The sequence below is a fragment of the Lolium perenne genome, chromosome 7, assembly GCF_019359855.2.
Source record: "Lolium perenne isolate Kyuss_39 chromosome 7, Kyuss_2.0, whole genome shotgun sequence".
In the NCBI taxonomy this organism is placed as follows: domain Eukaryota; kingdom Viridiplantae; phylum Streptophyta; class Magnoliopsida; order Poales; family Poaceae; genus Lolium; species Lolium perenne.
In genome coordinates this window covers 110116484-110135316 of record NC_067250.2, presented here as the reverse complement: position 1 = coordinate 110135316, position 18833 = coordinate 110116484, and the positions used below count along the sequence as shown (strand labels likewise).

General features: G+C 41.0%; 1 protein-coding gene across 1 annotated transcript; it reads right to left on the bottom strand.

The window, feature by feature from the left end:
- Nucleotides 1–599: 599 nt before the first annotated feature.
- On the bottom strand, nt 600–3601 carry LOC127315928 (F-box/LRR-repeat protein At3g26922). Its single transcript, XM_051346367.2, has 5 exons — nt 3360–3601; nt 3171–3260; nt 1972–2814; nt 1729–1884; nt 600–961 (listed from the first exon to the last, which is right to left on the bottom strand). The coding sequence occupies exons 1-5, from the start codon at nt 3462–3464 to the stop codon at nt 638–640; spliced, it is 1518 nt and encodes a 505-aa protein (XP_051202327.1). The 5' UTR covers nt 3465–3601; the 3' UTR covers nt 600–637.
- Nucleotides 3602–18833: the final 15232 nt, after the last annotated feature.

Below are 18833 nucleotides of genomic sequence, written 5' to 3'. Positions count from 1 at the left end.
GCCTGCAGACGGATCTGATTGAGCATCAGTGGGCATTGACTAGCCATGACGACAATGCCTAGAGGAATACCATTTTATTTTCATGTAGATTTTTTAAAATTTGGATGTAATAACTATGACTTCGTTAAAACTGTTTATTTTGTTGTTTTGAAACATCCTAATTCATGCCGACGCAGAAATGCGTCGGACCGCTGGAAGCGCCCCCATGCGCAAACGGACACATGGATAAAAACGATTATTTTCGTGTCCGCAAGGCGACACAAACGGACACGTTCGGACAATTTGGGCTCCGATTTTGCGTCGCCCCGTTGCCCTTATGTCACTAGCCAGGTCGTCCGGGTGCACTATTGGAGGATGTCGTGTTCCACAACAGAGAGCCTTTGGGCTTGTCATGGTTGATAACCGATTTAGCTAATTGACTGAGCATGAGGGCATCTCTCTTGGTTGTGCAGCCTCAGTTTAACAATATACTACAGTACCTCCGTTCCAAAGATATAAGCATTTTTAGAAAGCTAAACTAGGTTTTTAGAAAGGCTTATATTTTTGGAACAGAGGTAATAGTACATACAAAAGCATAAATACTAAGTTGCTCAACATGATGGCCAGAATAATAAATATTTATTGCTGCTGCAACATCCTAATTAGTTACATTAAGCCCTAAAATGTTCAACACACCACGATGTACTCCCTCTGGATCCAGATAACGCTTTGCAAGACCCTCGAGTGTTAGAACATGGAATGGATTCAGCACCCAAGGTGCGTGCGGATATCTCTCCTTTGCTAGATCAAGAGTCATATGCTCAAGAGCATCGGCACTCAGGAGAATGTATTTAGCTAGCTCAAATTGTCCCGCTAAACCATACATCCCTGTCATGTGAACGGTCTTGAGGTGAGAGTGCCTGCGCGGGCTGATACAATTGGTTACCTTCAGAGAGGAAGGTTCTGATTTGTAAGAGCCCATCTGCATAAAACACACAAGAGTTCCCATAAATTTCAGCAAAAGCAGTAAGAGAGTAAACGAGAATTGATGCTATTTCATGCTGCTCCAAATGAAATTTCAGTCAATTCTTAGAACATCTATTCTAAATCTCTACATGAGCATCGGAATATGACAATGCTTATAGTTTTCCTTATGTGTTCAACTCGATATGACACTGAAACAGGTTTTCATCCATCCAGCATTAGATAACGCGTACGAACTTTTAGTCCTTGTTTATATCCAGCATTAGATAACGCATACGAATTTTTAGTGATTGTTTATATCTATTTGAATTTTAGATCAACAAGTACAACGAAACACATAATGGCATAGTGGTATCAGTATCATCAGAATCCAGGAGGGGGCAATTGAACATGTTCAAGGGACACCATAAGATAGGGAAGAAAATGAGAACAACATTCAAAAGGATGATTAAGGCCTCAGTTTGTGGTAGTGGAACTGCGCTGTGCTGAAATCATTTTGCAGTCTACAATGGAAAAATAGCAGAGAGAATCACAAAAATGTTCATTCCCCACAAACTGTAAATTAGGCAAAAGCTGAATCATGAGTGAAACATCACATGAACAATTTTCTTGAAGTAACAAGTACAGTTGATACCGGTCAAAAGATAGTTATTCTGGATGTAACATATTTTACCTAGAGATGAACTAGTACAAGAAATCAAGATACCTTGTGTTACATCATGCTTAAGTACCACAAACTTATGCAGCAGACTGTATAGTACTTACATGCAATATAAAATGCTCGAGTTGAGGGACTGCCTCCAGAATGCGAGTCACTTGAAGGATATCAAATGTGTTCTTGGGTTCTTCATAGATATGAAAATCCAGTACCAGATGCCTCAAGTGAATAAAGTTAACCAGTTTTTTTGTCGAAGAAATTGTCTGCATAAGTTTTGAAATGCACACAAATATATTAGGGCAAGACTGAGATAATGCATAAAAGAGTGGCATTACTGTTGTGAACCAAACCTTAGTGAGCAAGCGGAATGTGAGGAAGAGCCGATCAACATGAGCCAATGAACAAGAAAGTTCATTCACAATGTAGTTGACATTGTCATATCCAGTCTTTATGCTGATTCTTGCCTGTGATAGCTTCAGCGAATCATCAAATTTAATAGGTATTGGACCCCCCACATACTCAAAAGCTGTCAGACTCATAGCGTGTAATTCTATGCTTTGCAGCTTATTACAGTCACTAATCTTCAAATACTGCAGGTGGCACAGTGGATAGGGAATATTCAAGTCAAAGAGGGAGGACCAAGCGATGCTTAACCATACAAGTGCGGGACATTTTGCTAGGAAGAAAGTGATATTCCCTAAGTCAGATACCATAACCAGCTCAAGCTTCTGTAAATTATTGAATCCAAGAAAGTCTGATGGAATCTTTAACCACACAAAGGAGAGGAAGAGAGACTCAATACAAGATTTGTTTTCACCACCAATAAGGTTAACTGGAAGCTTATACATATTTCGTTCTCTTTGGTGATGGATGCGCATAGCTGCCCTGAAATCAAGGATGATGCATTTCGCCATCAAAGCAGCAGAAAAGCCAACCAACCTGTCCACATGATGTGTGTGCTCTTTCCATAGTGCAAACCTAACCTCGAATTTTTCAACCACTGAACATTTGTGCTGTTGCAACACACTGTTGACATGCTTGATAAATCTATTAGTGTCACATCCAGGAAAATTAGATCCATCAAAGCAAAGATTGGAGTGGCATGTCCAACGGTTCCTCCATCGAGAAGAAAGTATACTTGTCCTTCCTGCTTCTTTCACCGTGAGTTTCGATAATACATTGCATAACAGGTCCTGCATACACAAGTATGTTATTGCATTAAAAATACCATTTCCATTGTATAATGCAGGCTAATGATGCTGAAAGCTCCATATTTGATAGGCGAGACTGAAATTACACACACCACATAATAAAAAGGGGAAATTCTAAAAAAAATCACAACAAACCCAGGGAGAGAAGGGGTTCAGCACATTCCCTAGAACATATTGGACAGCTAAAGGCCTCAAAGGGTAAATTTTTAAGGGCTCGAATTGATTTCACAAAACAGGCTGCGTCGATTCTAGGAAATTATATCGCTGCAGATATCATCACTCTTAAACTAAGCAACACAAGCTTCTGGAAACTAATATGAAAAGGTCGAGCTTTGTACCTCTGGAAGGTTCTCCAGTGAAAGCTTGGATCTAGACCTATGCCTGGTCAACCACCTGGGAGTAGTATCGAGGCTGTCCAACCCGCTATGCTGCAAAAAATCAAGCACCCCGGTTATACTTGCAGTTGGCAGAAGGACTGGAGAAATTGAACCTGTAAATTGTACTAAAAGTCACTTGATTGGATCGACCTCGAATCTGGAGGACGCTTGGTGGCGACAAGGAGAAGGAAAGGAGACAACTTCCTCCTTGCCGTGCTCGAGCTTCCGGCGGAGCCGGCGGCGGCAGCCTTCCATGGTTCGTCGAATCGCCTCCGCCCTAGGCGGTCGGAATTGGGTGATATTCACCCGGCTTGGGAAGAAGAGCCAATCAAATCGTTGTCCCGCACTCTCGCTGGTCGGAGTCGGACTGACCGACTGAGTCTGAGTGAGACCCGGAATCGGTAGACGCGCGAACGTTTTTCTGGCCGGCCCGCTTCTTCGGGCGTGCCCCTACCTATCGCTTAAGTGCGTGCGGTAATCCCACACGCACGCAGAGCTCCGCTCGCCCTCCGGTGTTAGGCCGGCCCAGCCGTCTGCTGAACAAGTTCTTTTTCCCATTTATTATTTTCTTTCATTTTTGGAAAAAATCAGATTTTAAAATGTTAAAAATAAAAAAATTCAAAAAATTAAAAAAGGCTCAAAATTGAAAGTTCACAAATGCAAAAAAAATCAAATTCTGGAAAAAAAAGCATAGAAAAAACCAAAAACCACAAAAAACAATAGAAAAAACCGATAGGAATCTTCTGGAAAGTTCGCAAAACTGGGAAAAGCGGAGAATCCACTCCCCTACACGTAAATGGTGAAAGGGCATTTCTCCGGCCCCTTGTACACCGGAGACTCCGGTCTCCCCAGGCCGGAGACTCCGGGCAAGTCTCCGAACTTCCAAAATCATGGAGCTGGCCCGAGTGCCTCACTCTCAGTATGGGGGTCCAGGAACTTGGCCGGGGACTCTGCCAGAGTCTCCGGACCATGTGGATGACATTGAGACTCCAAGTGCAGAGTGTTGCGTCAGCGAAGTATTTTCCCCACAAGGGTGACTCGAGGGTTTATATCGAACTCTCTGGGAACTAGCTCAAAGAGTATTCTCTTCTCTCTTCTCTCTTCTTCAAACAATCATGCAAGTAAAATAAAGGGAGAAGACGAGGACAAGTGTGTCCCCAACTCCACCGTGTGGTTGTCAAGCACAAGGTTTCGCATAAGTAAATAACACAAGTAGTAATAAAACAAGTAGTAACTAAACTAGATAAAGTAACTAAGTAAAAATTGTAAAGAAGTTAATTGTTTTTGGTGTTTTGGATGCAAATAAGAAAAGTAAATATTTTTGTATTTTCGGAATAAACTAGTGCAACAAATAAAAAACAATGTAAATGCAATCTAACTGTGTTTCTTATGATAAAAAGTGGACAAGGTTCATGCGTTCACTTGACTATTCTCTCGTAAGGTTGTGGTGGACAAAAAGCAATTCATCAATGAGATATGAAGGTACAAATAATACTATATGTAATTAATATGGGCATCACGTCCTAACATAGAGATGATGCAACGCACCTCTCTTATGCTCCACAAGAAACCTCTAATTAATATGGGCATCAATCTTGTATTAAGAATTAACAGAGCATAGCAATAAGTGCTTTGACATGAAGTTTGAATATCAAATATGCTACCTTGAACAAACAAGATCATCATTATTATCACATGATGAACATAGCACATGCATTCACTTTATCCCTAGTGAGGTAGCAAAAGAAAGGCAAAGCCACAATAGGTCTTGAACATATTGTCACTATCCAATCACTAAAACTCTGCTACTCCATCTAATACACACATCATCCCACACACACTCTTGCATAGATGTTGGATCAGAACATAAACTTAAGAACGGGGTACATAATATGCATCTATCAATACATCTCACAATATAATAAGATCAGATATAATAAAACAATATCATAAAACAAGGATCCACCACATAGGTATTACAAATATGGCCATAATCATGATAGGCAGCTCATATGGCACTAAGTACTATGAAGAACATGAGAGAAATAGATCAAGCTACTGCCACAAACCCATATTCCAGAGGTGGACTACTCCCTCTTTATCATGGTGATGATGAAGACGTTGGAGAAGGTGTAGATCTCTCCGGCGGTGATCCCAGTGGAGTTTCCCCCTCCAATCTTCTCTGCAACAGTCTCCGTTTTGGTGTTTCCATCTTTCTGCGGCGCTCTCTTACCGAGAATTCTTCGGGTCCATATATATAGTAATTTTTAGGACAAAATACGTTGGTTCACGAAATAATTAGGGAAAACGGACGATCGATGGCTGAACGGAGGTGGGTGGCGCGGCCAGCTTCTTGGGATGCGCCACCTGGCCTCGTTTGGCCCTCGGGCCTCTCCAGGTGTGCTTCAAAAGTCCATGTTGTTTCTCCTGGTGAAAAAATGATGCCCCAAAAATCCCAGGTCAATTTGACTCTGTATAGGTTTCTGAAAGTGAAAAATACGCGAAACAGGGTTTTTCTGTTCTGCAGGGTTATAAACCAAATAAAGGGGATCATTGGTAAATCCCCATAAATCAATGTAAAACATGGTATTATCATCATATATGTTGCAAATATGTGGGATTTCAATATGATAAAGGACAAAGTTTATGTACGCATTTTACATGCATCAACATCCCAAGCTTAACCTATGCTTGTCCCGAGCATGAAGGTGATAAAACTAACATGAACTTTGGAGTTTATAATATATAGCTTCTAAATAATCATCCAAAGTATCACAAGGTTCAATCAATAAAGAATGACAATAAGTAACATGAACTCATAAAGTGATAACTCTTACATTCTATAAAGCATGCATAAAAGTAAATAGAATTGTAAGTAACATGAATGACAAGTAGTATGAATCATAAAGCATGCTTGAGAAGATTGATAACCCACAAGTATAGGGGATCGCAGCAGTCTTCGCGGGAAGTAAATCCCAATTTATTGATTCGACACAAGGGGAGACAAAGAATACTTGGAGGCCTTAACAGCGGAGTTGTCAATTCAGCTGCACCTGGAAACAGACTTGCTCGCAAGAGTTTATCAGTAGTAACAGTTTTATAGCAGTAGCAGTAGTGAAATAACAGCAGCAGAGTAACAAAGACAGCAGTAGTGATTATAGTAAACAGCAGGATTAAAATATTGTAGGCACGGGGATGGATGACGGGCGTTGCATGGATGAGAGAAACTCATGTAACAATCATAGCAGGGCATTTGCAGATAATAATAAAATGGTGTCCAAGTACAAAGCAATCAATAGGCATGTGTTCCAATTATAGTCGTACGTGCTCGCAATGAGAAACTTGCACAACATCTTTTGTCCTACCAGCCGGTGGCAGCCGGGCCTCAAGGGAAACTACTGGATATTAAGGTACTTGATGTCTACGTTCCCCCTCCTTTCCTGTAGACAGTGTTGGGCCTCCAAGAGCAGAGGTTTGTAGAACAGCAGCAAGTTTTCCCTTAAGTGGATCACCCAAGGTTTATCGAACTCAGGGAGGAAGAGGTCAAAGATATCCCTCTCATGCAACCCTGCAACCACAAAGCAAGAAGTCTCTTGTGTCCCCAACACACCTAATAGGTGCACTAGTTCGGCGAAGAGATAGTGAAATACAGGTGGTATGAATATATATGAGCAGTAGCAACGGTGCCAGAAAATAGCTTGCGGGCGTGTAGTTGATGGTGGTGGTATTGCAGCAGTAGTAACACAGTGAAACAGTAAACAAGCAGTAGTAACGCAGCAGTATTTAGGAACAAGGCCTAGGGATTAGACTTTCACTAGTGGACACTCTCAACATTGATCACATAACGAGCAGGATAAATGCATACTCTACACTCTTGTTGGATGATGAACGCATTGCGTAGGATTACACGAACCCTCAATGCCGGAGTTAACAAGCTCCACAATTTGTTCATATTTAAGTAACCTTATAGTGTAAGATAGATCAAAAGATTAAACCAAGTACTAACATAGCATGCACACTGTCACCTTCATGCATATGTAGGAGGAATAGATCACATCAATATTATCATAGCAATAGTTAACTTCGCAATCTACAAGAGATCATGATCATAGCATAAACCAAGTACTAACACGGTGCACACACTGTCACCTTTACACACGTGCAGGAGGAATAGGACTACTTTAATAACATTGCTAGAGTAGCACATAGATGAATAGTGATACAAAACTCATATGAATCTCAATCATGTAAAGCAGCTCATGAGATTATTGTATTGAGGTACATGGAAGAGAGATGAACCACATAGCTACCGGTACAGCCCCGAGCCTCGATGGAGAACTACTCCCTCCTCATGGGAGCAGCAGCGGTGATGAAGATGGCGGTGGAGATGGCAGCGGTGTCGATGGAGAAGCCTTCCGGGGGCACTTCCCCGCTCCGGCAGCGTGCCGGAACAGAGACTCCTGTCCCCCAGATCTTGGCCTCGCGATGGCGGCGGCTCTGGAAGGTTTCTGTGGTTTTCGTCGAACGCGATAGGGTTTTTGATCCAGGGGCTTTATATAGGCGAAGAGGCGGCGCAGGAGGGCTGACAGGGGGGCCAAACTATAGGGCGGCGCGGCCCCCCCTCTGGCCGCGCCAGCCTGTAGTTTGGTGGGCCTGTGGCCCCCCTCTGACCTCTCTGGTGTGTTCTGGATGCTTCCGGGGATTCTAAGATCTTTGGCGTTGATTTCGTCCGATTCCGAGAATATTTCGTTACTAGGATTTCTGAAACCAAAAACAGCAGAAAACAGGAACTGGCACTTCGGCATCTTGTTAATAGGTTAGTTCCAGAAAATGCATGAATATGACATAAAGTGTGCATAAAACATGTAGATAACTTCAATAATGTGGCATGGAACATAAGAAATTATCGATACGTCAGAGACGTATCAGCATCCCCAAGCTTAGTTCTGCTCGTCCCGAGCAGGTAAAATGATAACACAGATAATTTCTGGAGTGACATGCCATCATAAACTTGATCATACTATTTGTAAAGCATATGTAGTGAATGCAGCGATCAAAACAATCGTAATGACATGAGTAAACAACTGAATCATATAGCAAAGACTTTTCATGAATAGTACTTTCGAGACAAGCATCAATAAGTCTTGCATAAGAGTTACTCATAAAGCAATAAATTCATAGTAGAGACATTGAAGCAACACAATGGAAGATTAAGTTTCAGCGGTTGCTTTCAACTTGTAACATGTATATCTCATGGATAGTTGTCAATGCAGAGCAATATAACAAATGCAATAAGCAAGTATGTAAGAATCAATGCATAGTTCACACAAGTGTTTGCTTCTTGAGGTGGAGAGAAATAGGTGAACTGACTCAACAATAAAAGTAAAAGAATGGTCCTTCAAAGAGGAAAGCATCGATTGCTATATTTGTGCTAGAGCTTTTATTTTGAAAACATGAAACAATTTTGTCAACGGTAGTTATAAAGCATATGTATCATGTAAATTATATCTTACAAGTTGCAAGCCTCATGCATAGTATACTAATAGTGCCCGCACCTTGTCCTAATTAGCTTGGACTACCGGATCATCACAATGCACATGTTTTAACCAAGTGTCACAAAGGGGTACCTCTATGCCGCCTGTACAAAGGTCTAAGGAGAAACCTCGCATTGGATTTCTCGCTATTGATTATTCTCAACTTAGACATCCATACCGGGACAACATAGACAACAGATAATGGACTCCTCTTTTATGCATAAGCATGTAACAACAATTAATAATTTTCTCATATGAGATTGAGGATATATGTCCAAAACTGAAACTTCCACCATGGATCATGGCTTTAGTTAGCGGCCCAATGTTCTTCTCTAACAATATGCATGCTTAACCATAGGGTGGTAGATCTCTCTTACTTCAGACAAGACGGGCATGCATAGCAACTCACATGAAATTCAACAATGAATAGTTGATGGCGTCCCCAGTGAACATGGTTATCGCACAACAAGCAACTTAATAAGAGATAAAGTGCATAATTACATATTCAATACCACAATAGTCTTTAAGCTATTTGTCCCATGAGCTATATATTGCAAAGGTGAATGATGGAATTTTAAAGGTAGCACTCAAGCAATATACTTTGGAATGGCGGAAAATACCATGTAGTAGGTAGGTATGGTGGACACAAATGGCATAGTGGTTGGCTCAAGGATTTTGGATGCATGAGAAGTATTCCCTCTCGATACAAGGTTTAGGCTAGCAAGGCTTATTTGAAACAAACACAAGGATGAACCGGTGCAGCAAAACTCACATAAAAGACATATTGAAAACATTATAAGACTCTACACCGTCTTCCTTGTTGTTCAAACTCAATACTAGAAATTATCTAGACCTTAGAGAGACCAAATATGCAAACCAAATTTTAGCATGCTCTATGTATTTCTTCATTAATGGGTGCAAAGTATATGATGCAAGAGCTTAAACATGAGCACAACAATTGCCAAGTATCACATTACCCAAGACATTTATAGCAATTACTACATGTATCATTTTCCAATTCCAACCATATAACAATTTAACGAAGAAGAAACTTCGCCATGAAAATTAAGAGCTAAGAACACATGTGTTCATATGCAACAGCGGAGCGTGTCTCTCTCCCACACAAGCATGATGTAATCCAATTTATTCAAACACAAACAAAAATAAAAGCAGACAGACGCTCCAAGTAAAGCACATAAGATGTGATGGAATAAAAATATAGTTTCAGGGGAGGAACCTGATAATGTTGTCGATGAAGAAGGGGATGCCTTGGGCATCCCCAAGCTTAGACGCTTGAGTCTTCTTGAAATATGCAGGGATGAACCACCGGGGCATCCCCAAGCTTAGAGCTTTCACTCTTCTTGATCATAGTATATCATCCTCCTCTCTTGACCCTTGAAAACTTCCTTCACACCAAACTCGAAACAACTCATTAGAGGGTTAGTGCACAATAAAAATTAACATATTCAGAGGTGACACAATCATTCTTAACACTTCTGGACATTGCATAATGCTACTGGACATTAATGGATCAAAGAAATTCATCCAACTTAGCAAAAGAGGCAATGCGAAATAAAAGGCAGAATCTGTCAAAACAGAACAGTTCGTATTGACGAATTTTAAAATGGCACCAGACTTGCTCAAATGAAAATGCCCAAATTGAATGAAAGTTGCGTACATATCTGAGGATCATGCACGTAAATTGACTTAATTTTCTGAGCTACCTACAGGGAGGTAGACCCAGATTCGTGACAGCAAAGAAATCTGGAACTGCGCAGTAATCCAAATCTAGTACTTACTTTTCTATCAAAGACTTTACTTGGCACAACAAAACACAAAACTAAGATAAGGAGAGGTTGCTACAGTAGTAAACAACTTCCAAGATACAAATATAAAACAAAATACTGTAGCAAAATAACACATGGGTTATCTCCCAAGAAGTTCTTTCTTTATAGCCATTAAGATGGGCTCAGCAGTTTTAATGATGCACTCGCAAGAAATAGTATTTGAAGCAAAAGAGAGCATCATGAGGCAAATTCAAAACACATTTAAGTCTAACATGCTTCCTATGCATAGGAATCTTGTAAATAAACAAGTTCATGAAGAGCAAAGTAACAAGCATAGGAAGATAAAACAAGTGTAGCTTAAAAAATTTCAGCACATAGAGAGGTGTTTTAGTAACATGAAAATTTCCACAACCATATTTTCCTCTCTCATAATAACTTTCAGTAGTGACATGAGCAAACTCAACAATATAACTATCACATAAAGCATTCTTATCATGAGTCTCATGCATAAAATTATTACTACTCCCAACATAAGCATAGTCAATTTTATTAGTTGTAGTGGGAGCAAATTCAACAAAGTAGCTATCATTATTATTCTCATCAAGTGTAGGAAGCATAGTATAATCACAACAAAATTTACTCTCCATAGTAGGTGGCACCAAAAGACCACTATCATTATAATCATCATATATGGGAGGCAAAGTATCATCAAAGAAAATTTTCTCCTCAATGCTTGGGGGACTAAAAAGATCATGAAAACCAGCTTCCCCAAGCTTAGAATTTTCCATATCATTAGCAACAATGGTGTTCAAAGCGTTCATACTAATATCATTGCTACTAGCATGCAAATAAGATTCCATGGGTTTTTTAATTTTCGCATTAAACCATTCATGTCTTGACTCAGGAAATAGAATAAAAAGCTCACAGATGTTGTCCATTATGCCTTACTAGTGTAAACAAGAAACAAAAAGATGCAATTGCAGGATCTAAAGGAAATAGCTTCGAGCACAAACACAATGGCGCCAGAAAAGTACTTTACCTGGAACCGGAGTATGAGTGCCTTTTACCTTTCCTCCCCGGCAACGGCGCCAGAAAAGTGCTTGATGTCTACGTTCCCCCTCCTTTCCTGTAGACAGTGTTGGGCCTCCAAGAGCGAGAGGTTTGTAGAACAGCAGCAAGTTTTCCCTTAAGTGGATCACCCAAGGTTTATCGAACTCAGGGAGGAAGAGGTCAAAGATATCCCTCTCATGCAACCCTGCAACCACAAAGCAAGAAGTCTCTTGTGTCCCCAACACACCTAATAGGTGCACTAGTTCGGCGAAGAGATAGTGAAATACAGGTGGTATGAATATATATGAGCAGTAGCAACGGTGCCAGAAAATAGCTTGCGGGCGTGTAGTTGATGGTGGTGGTATTGCAGCAGTAGTAACACAGTGAAACAGTAAACAAGCAGTAGTAACGCAGCAGTATTTAGGAACAAGGCCTAGGGATTAGACTTTCACTAGTGGACACTCTCAACATTGATCACATAACAGAACAGATAAATGCATACTCTACACTCTTGTTGGATGATGAACGCATTGCGTAGGATTACACGAACCCTCAATGCCGGAGTTAACAAGCTCCACAATTTGTTCATATTTAAGTAACCTTATAGTGTAAGATAGATCAAAAGATTAAACCAAGTACTAACATAGCATGCACACTGTCACCTTCATGCATATGTAGGAGGAATAGATCACATCAATATTATCATAGCAATAGTTAACTTCGCAATCTACAAGAGATCATGATCATAGCATAAACCAAGTACTAACACGGTGCACACATTGTCACCTTTACACACGTGCAGGAGGAATAGGACTACTTTAATAACATTGCTAGAGTAGCACATAGATGAATAGTGATACAAAACTCATATGAATCTCAATCATGTAAAGCAGCTCATGAGATTATTGTATTGAGGTACATGGAAGAGAGATGAACCACATAGCTACCGGTACAGCCCCGAGCCTCGATGGAGAACTACTCCCTCCTCATGGGAGCAGCAGCGGTGATGAAGATGGCGGTGGAGATGGCAGCGGTGTCGATGGAGAAGCCTTCCGGGGGCACTTCCCCGCTCCGGCAGCGTGCCGGAACAGAGACTCCTGTCCCCCAGATCTTGGCCTCGCGATGGCGGCGGCTCTGGAAGGTTTCTGTGGTTTTCGTCGAACGCGATAGGGTTTTCGATCCAGGGGCTTTATATAGGCGAAGAGGCGGCGCAGGAGGGCTGACAGGGGGGCCAAACTATAGGGCGGCGCGGCCCCCCTCTGGCCGCGCCAGCCTGTAGTTTGGTGGGCCTGTGGCCCCCCTCTGACCTCTCTGGTGTGTTCTGGATGCTTCCGGGGATTCTAAGATCTTTGGCGTTGATTTCGTCCGATTCCGAGAATATTTCGTTACTAGGATTTCTGAAACCAAAAACAGCAGAAAACAGGAACTAGCACTTCGGCATCTTGTTAATAGGTTAGTTCCAGAAAATGCACGAATATGACATAAAGTGTGCATAAAACATGTAGATAACTTCAATAATGTGGCATGGAACATAAGAAATTATCGATACGTCGGAGACGTATCAGTACTCCTTTTAATAGAGTACCGGAGCAAAGCATTAACACTCCGTGAACACATGTGATCCTCACGTCACTACCATCCCCTCCGGTTGTCCCGATTCTTGTCACTTCGGGGCCATTGGTTCCGGACAGCGACATGTGTATACAACTTGCAGGTAAGACCATAAACAATGAATATCATGATGAAACAATAACATGTTCAGATCTGAGATCATGGCACTCGGGCCCTAGTGACAAGCATTAAGCATAACAAGTTGCAACAATATCATCAAAGTACCAATTACGGACACTAGGCACTATGCCCTAACAATCTTATGCTATTACATGACCAATCTCATCCAATCCCTACCATCCCCTTCAGCCTACAGCGGGGGAATTACTCACACATGGATGGGGGAAGCATGGCTGGTTGATGGAGAGGCGTTGGCGGTGATGATGGCGATGATCTCCTCCAATTCCCCGTCCCGGCGGAGTGCCAGAACGGAGACTTCTGGCTCCCGCGACGGAGTTTCGCGATGTGGCGGCGTTCTGGAGGCTTTCTGGCGACTTCGACTTCTTCCCGTGCGTTTTTAGGTCGAAGGCAATTTATAGTCCGAAGGAGGGCGTCGGAGGCCGGCCGAGGGGGCCATACCATAGGGCCGCGCGGGCCCCCCCTAGGCCGCGCCGCCTTATGGTGTGGGGCCCTCGGGCCTCCACCTTATTTGTCCTTCTGGCTCCGTCAGTATTCTGGGAAAATAGGGCCTTCTGCATAAATTCCGAGGATTTTCCCGAAAGTTGGATTTCTGCACAAAAACGAGACACCAGAGCAGTTCTGCTGAAAACAGCGTTAGTCCGTGTTAGTTGCATCCAAAATACACAAATTAGAGGCAAAACAATAGCAAAAGTGTTCGGGAAAGTAGATACGTTTTGGACATATCAACTCCCCCCAAGCTTAGCTTATTGCTTGTCCTCAAGCAATTCAGTTAACAACTGAGCGATAAAAGAACTTTCACGAACACATTTGCTCATATGATGTATATATTCTCATGCTATGGCTAATACTTAAGCAGTTCATAGTGAGATACATGCAAATAAGATCATCTAACAGCTATGTCAATCATGGAGAGGTACCAACAATTAATAATAAGCATCATGAATCATGTATATAAGCAGGATTGCAATGTTCATAAGAGAGTATGATAAAGTGGTATCTCGCTTGCCCGTATTTGATTGGCAAAACATAAATGCCCAGGCACCTCTGGAGTTCATAGAAAGACTAGAAGTAATGATTGTCAAAGATAAAAGCATCAAAGTTATACCACAATCAATCATATTTTGGGACAAGCATATTATACTAAGAATGACAGTTGTGCTCTCAAGATAGTGCTCAAAGAAAGAATGGAGACACAACATAAAAGTAAAAGATTGACCCTTCGCAGAGGGAAGCAGGGATTAACATGCGCTAGAGCTTTTCATTTTTGAAATCAGGAGTAAAATTATTTTGAGAGGTGTTTGTCGTTGTCAATGAATGGTAATGGGTACACTAACTACCTCGCCAACCGGACTCCCAAGAGTGGCTCCCATGAATTATTTGCATATTTATGTGGCACTCCTTCCAACCTTTCTTACACAAACCATGGCTAACCGAATCCTCGGGTGCCTGCCAACAATCTCATACCATGAAGGAGTGCCTTTTTATTTTAGTTTTATTATGATGATGACACTCCCCCCAACCTTTGCTCACACAAGCCATGGCTAACTGAATCCTTCGGGTGCCGTCCAACAATCACAAACCATGGAGGAGTGTCTATTTAGGTTAATTAATTTGGGACTGGGAATCCCGTTGCCAGCTCTTTTTGCAAAATTATTGGATAAGCGGATGTGCCACTTGTCCATATGAGAGTCCGTCAAAAGTAAATGACAAGGTTGAAAGCTAAACACCACATACTTCCTCATGAGCTATAAAACATAAACACAAATTGAGAAGCATTTTGAAGGTTTTAAAGGTAGCGCATGAGAATTTACTTGGAATGGTTTGAAATGCCATGCATAGGTATTTATGGTGGACACTTTGGAACAACTTGGTTTTCAGGTGTTTGGAAGCACGAGCAGCGTTTCCGCTCAGTACAAGTGAAGGCTAGCAAAAGACTGGGGAGCGACAAATCAAGAGAGCAGTAACTGTCATAATCATGCTTGCGGCAAAATAAATTAACGGAGGCATAAAAGTGATACAAGAACTCTGAAGCAATATAGATCATCGAGGCTTAATTGACTTTTTGTTCAGTCATATGCATGCGTGAGCATGTGCCAAGTCGATATAAATGAATTATTTCAGAGGAGGATACCACAATGCCATACTTACTTATGAATAAAACAATGCAAGCAAACATCCATGACATGCTACTCATATTAATAGATTGGAGCTAAACATGAGAGATCATAAACTACTAGACTTTCTCAAATAACATATACCTCACATGAACCAACTAAGCATGCTCACATGGATGAGTATATGTACAAAAATGAAAACAAATAGAGTTCATACCAGCCTCTCACCACAATCCAATTGTCGTAGATCGTCATTATTGCCTTTCACTTGTGTAGCTTGGATAATATGAAATGAAAACCACGCTCCAGCCACCGAAGACCATTGAACTCATAATGAACTTTACAAACCAAAGAAGAACAGCAAATATTTTTGGTGTTTTCGAATTAGAAACAAGAACAAAAGGAAACAAGCAAACAAAGCAAAATCTTTTTGGGTTTTCTTATAGCAAACTAGCAATAGCAAATAAAGCGAAACAAATGCAAGAAACCAAAGCAAACAAATGGTGAAGAGAAACAACAGAAATATTTTTGGTCTTTTTGTGTTTTGAGAAAGAAATAAAGCAAAAACAAGAAATGGCAAACTAGAAAACTCACATAAACACAAAGCAGCAGAAACTCGTCAAACTTGACAGCAGTACAGTACTCGATTTTAATAAATTCTTCCACTGCTCAAATCGAAAAGTGTTCAACTAATGAAAGTTAGATAACAACCTGGGGAACATGCACAAAAATTGGCTTCGCAAAATACTGTTCTGGCTATTTTTGAGAATTTTTACGGTAACAGTCCAGAATCTGTTTTCAGGCAGCACTTCCCCAAATATCATCCCTCTCTCATTAGAAAACCACTCAAACGAACAAAACAAGTATGTACAAGTATCCAGCAATCATAATATGCAAAGAATGAGTGATGCCGGTATACCTCCCCCCAAGCTTAGGCTTTTGGCCTAAGTGGAGTTCAACCCCAACGAGGGTCGCTGTTCCTCGCCGGTGGATGATTCATGGCGTAGTCATAGTAAAGTTCCTGTGCAGAAGAAAAGCGTGAAGGCTCCACATGCCCAACATGTTGATGCGAGGAACTTGCTGCATTGGACGATGAGTCGAGGTGTTCCTCAGGCTCCTCCGTGTTATCTCTTGCATGATGGCCTCCTCCCTCTAGGTGTGCATTCAGTGCACCCTCTGTGACCGACCAATCCTCCCTGGAATCAAGGTTAGACAGAACAGGCGCAGGCAATCTTACTAGTTTCTCAGTTTTCTTAGTTATTCTCCAGACTTTCTTATAAAATGTCATCTTGTAAAACAGGTTACCCAAGTTGGAGGAATCAGAAACAAATTCATGTTTAATCAAAGAGGCTATGTCAAGTTTTTCTATGGAAAGTGGAATATCAAGATGATGAGGTTCTACATTATGAAAAGCTAGTAAACGAGAGGCGATGAGACCTCCACAAATTCCACCTTTCTCATGGTTAGTAGCAAGTCTATAAGCTATCAATGCCCCCAAATTATAAGTCCTACTACTTTGCAGTGCCGCAGCTAGAAAAGCTAAATCCGGGATAGATAGTTTACCACCAATCCTTCTAGCAAGAACGCATTTAGTAATGAAATAAGCAAAGTAGCGGATAGCCGGGAGCTGAATGCTAGTGATTTTACCACTATCCTCTGAGAAACTCCTTCCATAGCAAATCATCTTGAAGAGGCTTAAGAATTCTTGCGGCGATCCCCTTATCTTCTCGCATGATCCCCATTGCGGTACTCTAATTGCTGCACAAAAATCTCTGAATGGCAAGTTGACAGCTTTATTATAAATTTTATACTGAACCGTGGGGTTAGATCGCGACCAATTGAACTTAAAGTCCTGCACAACAGACATAGTTAGTTTTGCATATTGGCTTGGTTCTCCTTCAACAAAATCACTCAGCCCTGCACGAGAAATTAAACTTTGAACATCTTCCAATATTCCTGCGCTTCTCATGAAATCCGCACACGGGTAGTAAGAGGGGTATACTCCCTCTTCATGGTTCACTCTCATGATTTGTTGGACCTCCAATTCTTGTTGGTTAAGTTGATATCTATTCCACTCCATTTTCTGAAATTTTCAACAAACAATATAAAATTTGATTTGGTGACATATAATCAAGGGGAACTACTATAGGAACTTGCTAGAGCACTAATCATGCATCAAAACTAGTTTATACAACTTAGAACAAGCATGCAAGCTCACTAAACATGTTACCTACAGCAGCAAAATATTCAAGATATACTCAACCAAACAAAATTCTATTTGGATAGGCGGAGGAGTCACATACCGGAGAGCAAATGTGCCAAATTTCAGACAGAAATCTGGGCTGAGCGAAGAGATTGAAAAATCCTGAGCTCTTGAGCAAAAACGCGAGTGAGAGAAAGCTGGTTCGAGTTTTTTCGGGAGAGAGAAGATTCTGGGAGAAAGAGATGAAGTAGTGGGGCAAGGAGGGGCCCACACCACAGGGTGGTGCGCCCCCCTCCTTGGCCGCGCATTTGTGGTGTGGCACCTGGGGTGCCCCACAGGTCATCCTCTGGTGCTCCCAGGTGCCTCTTCGAAAAATAGGACCAACGGTATAATTTTTGTGAATTTTTGAAAACTTTGAAAAATGCACATTTCTGGGTATTAAGTTTATTATTACTGGCCAGGATTTTTTTTGAAAACTCTAATTAACTAAGGAACTTTGCAAATAAAAAGTGCTACAGCAAATAAGACAAGTGGAGTGAGAAAGAGATGTTGTTTACCGCCTCTATGCATATAAAAAGTATTCGTTAACAAGGTTGATCAAGTCTTGCTACCGAATAATTTTTACATAACATAAGAAGAAATAAACCTCAAATCAATCATGTTACCTTGAATTGTATTGATATGTATCCAATCATAAGATTTTGATAACCTTCTTTAGGCTCATATATAGGACAATCGATAGTTCCAATTTTGATAGTTCTCACATTAGAAATAGTATTGACTCCACATACTTTATCAATCTTCTTGGGGAAATAAACAGTATGCTCCTTATCATCAACATTGAAAGTAACCTTCCCTTTATTGCAATCAATAACAGCCCCTGCGGTGTTAAGAAAAGGTCTCCCAAGAATAATAGACATATTATCATCTTCATGCATTTCCAACACAACAAAATCAGTTAATATCAAGCAGTTAGTAGTAACTTGAACAGGAACATCCTCACATATACCAACATGAATAGCAGTAGATTTATCAGCCATTTGCAAAGATATATCAGTAGGTATCAACTTATTTAGATAAAGTCTCTTATAAAGAGAAAAAGGCATAACACTAACACCGGCTCTCAAGTCACATAAAGCAGTTTTAACATAATTATTCTTAATAGAACAAGGAATAGTAGGTAT

Coding starts and splice junctions, on each gene's coding strand:
- LOC127315928 (XM_051346367.2), bottom strand. CDS start 3,464: ATGGAAGGCTGCCGCCGCCGGCTCCGCCGGAAGCTCGAGCACGGCAAG. Junction 3,261..3,359: donor AAGCGTCCTCCAGATTCGAG/GTCGATCCAATC, acceptor GATTTTTTGCAG/CATAGCGGGTTGGACAGCCT. Junction 1,885..1,971: donor CATTCCGCTTGCTCACTAAG/GTTTGGTTCACA, acceptor AAACTTATGCAG/ACAATTTCTTCGACAAAAAA.